The sequence below is a fragment of the Marmota marmota genome, unplaced genomic scaffold, assembly GCF_001458135.2.
Source record: "Marmota marmota marmota unplaced genomic scaffold, marMar, whole genome shotgun sequence".
In the NCBI taxonomy this organism is placed as follows: domain Eukaryota; kingdom Metazoa; phylum Chordata; class Mammalia; order Rodentia; family Sciuridae; genus Marmota; species Marmota marmota.
In genome coordinates, this window is record NW_025999842.1 from 41,044,054 (window position 1) to 41,055,071 (window position 11,018).

Below are 11,018 nucleotides of genomic sequence, written 5' to 3' on the forward strand. Positions count from 1 at the left end.
CCTTCCTCCATCTTAGTGCTTGAACAAAAATTACTGGTCTAAATATTCTTTTACTTCTTAAACCTTCAAAATAATGAATGTAAGTAGATGAGATACATTAGGGCAGTCAGAAAGTCAAGTAAATAGATGGTATTAAGAGACTTAATCCTATAAGAAAGAGGAATTATTTTTAGGACTTAGAGTATTATGTAGTGCTATAGATTTTGATCCTCTGGTGAATAAAACCTCAGGCCTTGTGCATGCTAGGCAAGTGCTATGCCACTGTGCTCTATCCTCAGCCCTGAATCTGATATATATATATATATATATATTTTGGAGGTTCACATAAACCTTAAGAAGAGCTCTCTCTGTGTGGTCATTAGCAAAATCTTCTTTACCTCATGCAGAGATGGTTTAATTATTCCTTCTGACCTTCAGCTTTTGTGAGGTATTCAGAAAGAATCCATTGGTATTGTAACTGTTGTACTGCCCCTGTCGCTTACTAACTTCCACAATGCAGGGTTCAGTGTGCTATGATTTTCTTAGAAAATATGTTTTAAGATCAACATATTGTAGCTACTATAAACAATTTTTATGGCACAAATATTAATTTTAGTCAAATAATAAAACTTAAAAATAAAACATAAAGTAAACAATATATATTAGTCATTTCTTAATTCCTACTTATCAAAAATACAGATTCATCTTATGTATAAGTCAATATTTGGTCCATCTTATAAAAGCAGAAATATCTGTGGAGTGTGACTTCCTTGAAATACCACCGCTGAACAAAATGGGCTGTGAATCTTTTACCTAAAGTGAATTTATGGTGCATATTGCCTGGGATGGTGCATATGGCCTGGGATCGTTCTTGCGGAGTGCTCACCCTGACATACTGTGGGGAAAAGAATCTCACTCCAGTTAGATTGGCAGCCATTATGAAGTCAAACAACAACAAGTGCTGGCGAGGATGTGGGGAAAAGGGTACATTTGTACATTGCTGGTGGGACTGCAAATTGGTGCAGCCAATTTGGAAAGCAGTATGGAGATTTCTTGGAAAGCTGGGAATGGAGCCACCATTTGACCCAGCTATTCCCCTTCTCGGTCTATTCCCTAAAGACCTAAAAAGAGCATGCTACAGGGACACTGCTACATCGATGTTCATAGCAGCACAATTCACAATAGCAAGACTGTGGAACCAACCTAGATGCCCTTCAATAGATGAATGGATTAAAAAAATGTGGCATTTATACACAATGGAGTATTACTCTGCATTAAAAAATGACAAAATCATAGAATTTACAGGGAAATGGATGGCATTAGAGCAGATTATGCTAAGTGAAGCTAGCCAATCCCTAAAAAACAAATGCCAAATGTATTCTTTGATATAAGGAGAGTAACTAAGAACAGAGTAGGGTCGAAGAGCGTGAGAAGAAGATTAACATTAAACAGGGGTGAGAGGTGGGAGGGAAAGGGAGAGAGAAGGGAAATTGCATGGAAATGGAAGGAGACCCTCAGAGTTATACAAAAGTACATACAAGAGGAAGTGAGGGGAAAGGGAAAAATAATACAAGGGGGACAAATGAATGTCAGTAGAGGGGGCAGAGAGAGAAGAGGGGAGGGGAGGGGAGGGGAGGGGGGATAGTAGAGGATAGGAAAGGCAGCAGAACACAACAGACACTAGTATGGCAATATGTAAATCAATGGATGTGTAACTGATGTGATTCTGCAATCTGTATATGGGGTAAAAATGGGAGCTCATAACCCACTTGAATCAAAGTGTGAAATATGATATATCAAGAACTATGTAATGTTTTGAACAACCAACAATAAAAAATTAAAAAAAAAAGATGAAAACAATTTGCTATGAATCGACTAGGTGCCTTGTCAACAATGCAAGGTTGTAACTGTGATCTTCATTTTAAATGTAAGCAACTTGAAGATGAGGTACTCAGTGATTTTCCTCAAGGTCCCATGACAGAAAAGACTGGAGTCAAGCACTGGACTTGTATGCCTCACATTCCCCTGAATCACCCTACCTTCCTCAGTGCTTCCACTTAATTTTACTTTGCTATTATACCATACCCAACTGATGACCATAATCAACTTCACCAAGTAAGATACCATCATTCTCAGGTTTATACCCTTCATTTCAGTTGTTAACACATTAAAAATGTAGAAAAAAAATGAAGGAGGAAGTAAAAGAGGAAGAGGAGGAGGAAGAGAAGGAAACCATCTGACAGAATAAGTTGTTCTGCTACTTTAGTTGTCCAGAGAAATAAGAGTGGTAGGATTTTCTTAATTCCTAGGGCGTATATGTATTATACATTTTTTTCAGATATGACATACCTGTTTTCAACATATGCCCAAGTTATAATTATACATTTTAGAAAGATTTTCTCATAAACATGCAAGGACACAAAATGTGTTTGCTTTAAACAAACAGCTTCAGTTATTTTAATATAAATTATCTCCTTCTTTAACAATATCTTCTTAGAAATGTTTTCCCGAATATGAACATGTTTCACCAGTTTTTATTTCTGCAAAAACCATAGTGCAAGCAATAAGTTGCTTATTTTTAATTATGGTATTAGTAAAGAATACCTCATTAAACTCTGGGCAAGAATTAAAGGTATGAGAGATTAATGTACATTGCTTTAACTAAAAGTTTTCTCCATTATGTTGACTATTAACTCCAGACTTGACTATCTCCATTAATATTTTTCTGGAATGGCCAAAGTTCATATGTGGGGAGAAAATCTCAAGTTTTTTTTTAGGGGATTTCATATTTGAACTGTGATGCATTTTAATATGAATTCTGTTCATTTCTAGGAAAAGAATGTTCACTTCTAAGAAAAGAATGATATTTTCATTGTCATACATTTTTTCTTCTGTTTACAAGGAATTTTAAAAAGATGATTCATCGCTTCACTCCAAGATATTATTAAAGATATTAGCATACTTCAATATGAAGATATTAGCATGTTTTTAGCTTTCAGCTGACTATATTTGCAATAGGCCATGCAGTGATTGAAAGTAAAATTAAAGGCCCTAATGCCACTTATTACTTTTGCTTTTTATTGGCTTTATTCTAGATCTACACATGCATTATGCATTTTTTAAAAAGGAAAATACAGTTTAGTACATTAAAAAGCCAAAAATCTTAGAAACAAAGACTATTAAAACAGACAAGCACAAGAATTGTTTGGAATACCTGGTTTTAAGTCCCCATGGACAAACATGTCAATCATATATCGACAGAATGCATACTGATCTGACAGAGTAGAAAGAAAAAAAAATGAGAAAATGTCATCAAAATCCTTCTTTTTTCAATGGAGAAATGGTTTAACAAAACAAAATAGCACAATTCAATTTTGGTTACTACATATTTTCTGCAAAGAAATAATTTGTATTCATGGACATGCAGGGGGGAAAAGGCATAATGAACATAATGCTCCATTTAGTCATACAAAAAAATACCTTAAATTTTGAAACAGAGATAATATTATAGTGGTTGTTTTTAAAAATGAAAGCCTTTTTCATCAAATTTGCTACAAAGTCATCACATTAAAGCACTCATTCTCATTTGTCCTTTTGTAGACTTAGGATGATGAAGCAGAAATTTTACAAAAGAAAATTGGTTCCAATTTGGAATGTTTTACCAAATATTCTCTCCCAGATCCTAAATGAAGCTGCAGAATATTTTGTCAAAAGGCCTGCAGTAGGGCGAACCCCTTTGAAACTCCTTTCCATAACAATGTTCTTTAATTAGAAGAAATCAAGAACAGACTAACAGTGCCAAATGATACCACTGTTAAGATAATTAATTGAGTAATTTTCATAAGACCATTTTATGATCTTGACTAGTCTATGACCTATGGAAAAAAAGATCAAAAAACAGTAAGTGGTGAACATTTGAGACAAACATCTTAAAATGATTTCAAGAGTGTTTTTTTTTTTTTTCCTTTTCTCTCTAAACTATTTCATATTTTCACACAACTTTAAATTCTCCTAAGGTCATTCCAAGTTTCCATTGATGAAGATTCTCATTAGAATCTGTAAGTTTTACCAGAGATTCTCTAAATCTTGAATATTATGAAATGAATCTTCTATGCAATGATTTACATTTTAGTTTTCTTAGAATAGAGATCTTATTAATCCACCAAATCCAAAGGCAGCTTTGGGACCAAGTAAGTTTATTAGCTTTATACAACATGACATATTTTTAATTGTTTCACATTATGCGTATCAAACATGAAACAACAAAATTTGTTATTCTATTAATATACATTGAAGGATTTTTTAAAACTTCAATCTTTAGAGTGTTAATATTTTTAATCAGTTTTATTATGAAACTCTCCCAGGTCTTTCAAAACGTAAATGCTATGTGGTAGATCTAAAATATAATCGTGTTCATTAATACCTAAATATGTTAAGCCAAAACTCATGTAATTTCAAAATGTTGTATGTATTTTTATTGTTGAAATGAGAGCACATTTTCCCACAGGAGACTCAGGAGTGGGAAAAAGGCTAATTCTCAGATCAGTCCATGAATCTATCTACTCTTTGATGAAGCTGCAGTAACAAAAGTTTCAGATGCCAGGACCTGGGAACCTCATATGGGAAAAAAAAAAAAGTAAGGTTAAAGCAGATGGTAGCTTCTCTTTTCTGAACACAAGATTTTCTTGCTGAATGGGTAAGTCTGCACTAAGACAAGACCAAAAAAAAAAAAAAAATGCATTTTCCTTTAATGGAAAATTAGAATTAGTTAAATGTGACATTGTCAGTCTTTCCCTTTTGTTTCACTAACTGAAGTGATTATGCCTTTAGATTTCTTTTAGAAGTAGTTCTCTGTTGGCAGTTTACTCATCAAAAAGACGAGGGAATTTCTTGTGGGACACATCATTTGAAAACTTGTGCTGTGGGTCTGGACCCTAGGATGATGCATTTTTATCAAACTCCCCTGATGCGTCTAATCAGATAGATCATATATGCAGAATCCCCAATCTAAAACCATTCAATTGTGTTTTTACTCAGTGATCATTAATGACACTACAGCCTCCTAGGACAGCAAAAGAGACTTTTTGTTAGAATGTAGTCTGAAGTTTAGAATGTAGGGACTATTTGTAACTTGAAGGATTTGTATGATGCTCCAAAATGAAATATTGTTCTCTGTCCCAAGGGATGATGGGCTAGCTATACACATAAAATGTTGAACAGTGTACTGAATTAATAAAACCACAGTTCAAAGTTTCCTCAGCAATTTAATATTGAGAGTATAACAAAACTTTTTAACCTGGTATGAATATTACCAAAGTGCTATGTTTATTTTTTATCATACCAATAATGTGTGGTTCCAAAGATCATTCTTTTAATTAATGCATCAATAGTTCAATGAGTTTCTAATTTGAAAAGAAAATTCTCTATTAGTTCAAGGAACTTTCTTTTTCATCTAGAAAATTATTTGAATAATAACATTTAAAACGTTTTAGTTCTTTATAAGCAAGGCTGTGATCTTATATTCTAATGGCATCACTATTTTTAAAATATTTTACATTAAGAATTTTGTAATATTTTGTATATTTCTCTCTGTCCTCAGATCAAGATATATAACAATTCTTTGAAGGTATGTATTGGGCAGTTCTAAGTATGTCTGTTTCACCTGCCTTAGGACAGAGCAAAAGAAAATTCCTAATTCTAAAAGATTCATTTTACAGAAATGTTTCTTTAAACCCAAGTCAAACTATGTAGCAGGAATTTTTTCCTAAAGAAAAATCTGAGTTGTCTTGTCATTGTAACTCTCATAGTTATGGGATAATAATTTACATAAGTTAACTTCATATTTGGTCACCACTTCAAAGTAATTTTTCTCAAATAGCATCCTTCTAGGAATAATCCATGCTGTCCGTCTCTCCCCTTTGCGGTCCTCAGGGAGCAATGATGGACGTCATTCAGCTGCTGCTGCCTTGTCAGTGTTCCCTGTGGAGTGGCAGCTGAGGGAAAATGAATTCTGGGTGCAAAATGTCAACAGAAGGGATTCTTAAAAATAATCTTTAATGAGGATGGGGTACATGCAGTCCAGTGTTCTATGGCAGATTCTCATTAGCTCTACTTTCTCTGACTGCTACAGATATTTAAATAATTGTTGGAAAAGAAAGAAAAAAAATAAGCAAAATACATAGGATCTGGGAGATTGTTTTGTTTCTTTTTTTTCGCTTCCCCACAGATTCACCAGAGACTAAGAAGCAATATGCCATTTTGGCAACACTTCTTACCACCCAATAAATTGATTTAAATTGGTCCATAAAAACTGAATTATGAAATATAAAAGTTGTGTTTCAGTTTCTAGTAGGCATGTACATACATATGAATCTTATTCTCAGTGCTTTAAGTATAAATGCATTGTTTATATATGAAATATTAAAAGTAACCACATTTAATATATTTACATATATACTATGTAATCAAATAATTTCCAATAATTTTGTGTCCTGTGTAGGTTTCCAAGTAATAAAAGATCTGCGAAAACAATTTATTTAAAAGGAACTATTTAGATATCTTAATGAAAAGAATATCTTAAATTCATTACATCTAACTTAAGCTAAGCAAATAAATATTTTCTTGACCAAAGAAGAACTAGTTTAATTTTACTGTCAACAATACAAGAACTTCAAAATAAAAATAAACTCATGCATTTGTATTTTAAACAACAACTTTACCTTATTTAATTAAAACTATTATGTGATTAGGTTTTTAAATAAACAAATGCTCTTAAGTCTTAAGTGTAGAAATAAAAGTTAACATATTTATGTGTCTGACCAACCATTATAGGTTAAATTTTGATTACTTACCTAATACTACCTTTATTTAATTAATGATAGCTATTCTCAATAGGAAATTTAGCAAATGCATTTGTTTAGCTGAAGAAATCTTATTTGTGTACTTGTGTCTACCTCTGTGTGATATTTGAGCATCCTTTTAAAAGATAAATAGCTCTTAATGTAGAAATGAAAAGAGCAAAATGAAAATGGAATAATAATATAATGTTATCTTAAATAAATCTGTTCCTGATAGGAATAAAATATAGTATTTGTAACTTGAAAATAAATATTATTTGAAATGTCTTAGTGTTATGTCCTTATCAGTAAAATATAGTCTCAAAGCCACCAAAGATACTAAAAATGGCCATCCCAAAACATGTTCATATTCCTACTTACTGGATAAGTATTTTGACATTCCCAAAAATAACTGGCATACATCTTTATAAACTTAAGATAAACTTGCATGTTTTAACTAGTTTCATGTTGGAAAAGGATGATCTAAAATGCAAAATATTTTAATATATAAATAAACATATTAGTGAATCAGAAGATTAACTTTTTTGTATTCTATCATAGTACAATATCCCATTAAAATATTTTTCTTCATTTATTACATTTATTTTCTATCCCAAATATTGCATAAATGAAATAATTTAAAAAGAGATGATAACTAATATTTTTAATTTTTCAGGATAATATAATCATCTTTAAAATGAAAGAAAGATTTAAGGTTCCAAAGTTTTAATTAAATCCTATATTAAAATATTACTTCGAAATCAGTGAAAATTTCTTAAAGTTTTTTGATCACAAAAAGAAAAAAAAGGATCTTTCTTCCTTCTTCTTTTTTAAAATACATATTTTAAAATATGTACCTTTCATCCTATAAATCAAAGTTTACAAATATTACTTTTACACTGAAGTTTACCAATATTGTCAATTTGGGGAAGATAAAATTACAAAAGTAGATAAAATACAAAAGTATACTGCATATTTCAGATCATGTTAACTATAATGAGGAAAATTATTGTCATTTTTCTGTCCGAAAGCTTAATCAGAAATTAGATGTTAAGATTTTTTTAAAAACATAAAAGTCTCAGAGTATCCAATTCCTTGATTTTAACTCTCACATTAAATTATTCAATTGCTACTAGAGTAAAAGAAAATTTTATTTTGCACCCTCTGTAGGACACATCCTTTACAGAAATAGGTTAGGTCCCACATTCTAGTCATGGAGTCTCAGAGTGTGTAGTGACCTTGACCTAAGAATGGACTTAGAGAAGGAAAGATTCAACAAAGCCCACAAGGTGGGAATCAAAGGCCCTTAGTAGCCCTCTAAACACTTCACCCACCGCTTTATATTTACTTAGAACCCTTCCATAAAGAACTTCAGTTGTCTTTTCCACCTCCGTTTAAATGCTATACCATTTCTGAAGTGAGGGTATAAGTTTGACTTCACTCTTATTGAAGAGAATCAGTCACCTGTCAGCTGTAGAGCTTTCCAAAATCATCAATTTAGTCACTGGAAACTGGCAAAAAATGCCGAGAGTTCTTTTTTCTACAACTTTGTTGCCTATTAAATTCAATGAATTTTATAATTTGATCATATTCTAAATTGTGTGTGCTTTCAGAAACCGTGAGAATGTACAAATAGTTTTAATAGTATTTATTATTTATAATTTGTTCATAGACTCCTTAACAAATCTTTGGAATTGCTATCATTTTTTTTCTGGAGTGCTTTTCTCTTAAGTATGACACACAAAATTGTTCAATTGTTATTCTGTCTCTTAATAGAAATTCTACATCTCAAGAATTCAACATTTACTCCCAACATTTAAGTAACTCCAGACTCTAATTCAAAAACCACTTTAAAATACTTCAAAATGCAACCTTAGATATGTTTGAACTCATTTTATATTTCTATAAATAAATATTAATTCCCATTTTCTTATATTTCTTTTCCAGTATATTTACATGTATGGGTCTGTTACCCCTGTTTGGAGTCTGATTTTGATCTTTGTCAGGTTAATTTTACTGCATCTGCTTCTTGCCCAATATCCTCTTAGAGCCTCGGGCTGCTTCCTCCTCTGAATGTTTACCTTGCTGCTCATGTTTGGACAGTGCCTCTTTGTCCTCCTTTTCTTTATCCTTCTCTTTGGTTTTCGGTGATGGTTTCTGTACTTCTTTTACTTTTGCAGCTGTTTGCTTCATTTTCTCTGGTTTCCCACCTTTTGCTTCCTTTTTAGTCTTTTCATCAGTCTTTTCTTTAGACTTAGCCTTCTTTTCTTCTGTTTACAGTTAAGAAACATTAGATTATTACTTTTTAAATTTACCAACAGAATATTTCTTCTGTAATTGCTACTTAAACATAATCTTTAGAAGAAAGAGGAAAGGAAAAAAAAGGAACAGGAAACTGTAATTTTGACATAAATATTTGTGATTGTTATCAAAATTTAATGCAATGTATGAAGGGGTATCTTAAACTTATAGCTCATCTGCAAAATGCAACTCTTTTTTAATTAAAAATGCTATATTTTATGTAATCAAGAGAGACTAAGCTACATTTAAGATCAGAGATTTTTCTTCTGACAAAATCATTTTGGAAACAGCAAAACCAGTTTCTTGCTATGGAATCCCTCAAAGGTATGTTATACTGAGACTCTCCAAGGAGGAAAATTATGCTATATATATTATCCAAAATTATTTTACCATAAATTTCTCATACAAATATTACCCACTCACTTCATAAGTTTCAAGATTCCAAACTCTTTGTGGGTTCTGTGACTATACTTGGGATTTTCTTCTACATTCTATGAACCATTTCTAAATATCCTTTGCTTGCTTTTTGCTTTTTCCTATAGCAAACTCATACATATCGTGACTGAGAAAAAAAAAAATCTGCTTTCTGTGGATGACTTGAATCAACACTGTTCTAGAAACCCACACTGAAATGTTTATTAGGGTCTGTCTGGAGCGAAATTTCCCCTGGAATGGCCAACAGCCAAATTTACACAACTCAAAAAGCCCTTCCAGAGAATCTGTATTGGTCTGAGCTCATAGATATTTGATGAATCTTTACCAGCACAGTAATATTATTTTCTAAAGAAATATTTAATGCAGTGTTTAAAACCCTGAGATATTTGTTTTCATTGTTTGTCTTTTCATAGCTCCTCTCCAAAAGTTTCTTTTCTTCCACCATTCAACTTCAATTTTCTTGAATGCATTATGTTTTTTCCCATGCTAACATTGTCAAACTGCAGTGTATATTTTCCACATATTCTATATATCAAAATTTCACCACATTCAATTCACATGTAAAAAATTGGCTTTGATATTGAATTTAATCATTTCTTCCCCTGATATTTCATTGACCTGAATTTTTATTAAAGCATTTTATTTCCTATTGTGTATTTTGAATTACAGATGATTGTTCACTTATCTGTGTCCCTTACCACACTTATAAGCAACTTCAAATAGGAACTCCATTATTCAACTTTGTATCACCATTATGTCTAGTACAGTGCTTTTTTCAGAAAAAAAACAAAAAAAAAAAAACAGAATAAATGTATGCTTAACTGATGGAGTAAATATTTCATTATATTCAGGTCATATATATAACAGTGATAGATTAAATATGTAAATAGAAATGTTTAGAATAAATGTATTAAATCTTGGAAAACTTGTTAACTGATTTTTGGTTTATGCTTTGTTATGTGAAATTGTTATTTTTGGCTATTCTGTATGATATGTACCTGATCCTTTGTAGACTTACACAAATTTAAGATTGGCTTTACACTATACAATTAAAAATGTTAAATTTATATCTATTTGTAATTTCATAAAACTTTATACAGAGACAATTTTCTTAGAAACAGGATTATTATAATCATTGATTTTAAGTATACACATGGTAAAATTTTCCCTACCTATTTTAGAAATTTATCAGAGACTCTCATCTTTGAAATAGATAACTTTGTCTTCAATAGAAAAAATGAGAACTCCATAATGAGGTGAATATAATGAGAAAAATATTGTGAAACTAAAGCAGTATCAAATTTCTACTTGTTTTGATCAAACTGAATCAATATTCTTAAATTTTATGACAAAGTACTTTCCCTCATTTTAACAAAAAGAATTTAAGAGACATTCATTCAGGATTGATAAAGCAAATATATATATATATATATATATATATATATATATATATATATATATATATAT

General features: G+C 31.2%; 1 protein-coding gene across 1 annotated transcript in view; it reads right to left on the reverse strand.

The window, feature by feature from the left end:
* Positions 1 to 2,481: 2,481 nt before the first annotated feature.
* Positions 2,482 to 11,018, reverse strand: part of LOC107155109 (triadin-like) — a 115,556-nt gene continuing 107,019 nt past the window's right edge. Inside the window, exons 8-9 of the mRNA XM_015500900.2 lie at positions 8,897 to 9,085; positions 2,482 to 3,253 (exon numbers count right to left, since the gene is read on the reverse strand). Of these exons, the coding sequence (XP_015356386.2) occupies positions 3,159 to 3,253; positions 8,897 to 9,085 (284 nt within the window). The 3' untranslated portion in view covers positions 2,482 to 3,158. The remainder of the gene's footprint in view (positions 3,254 to 8,896; positions 9,086 to 11,018) is intronic.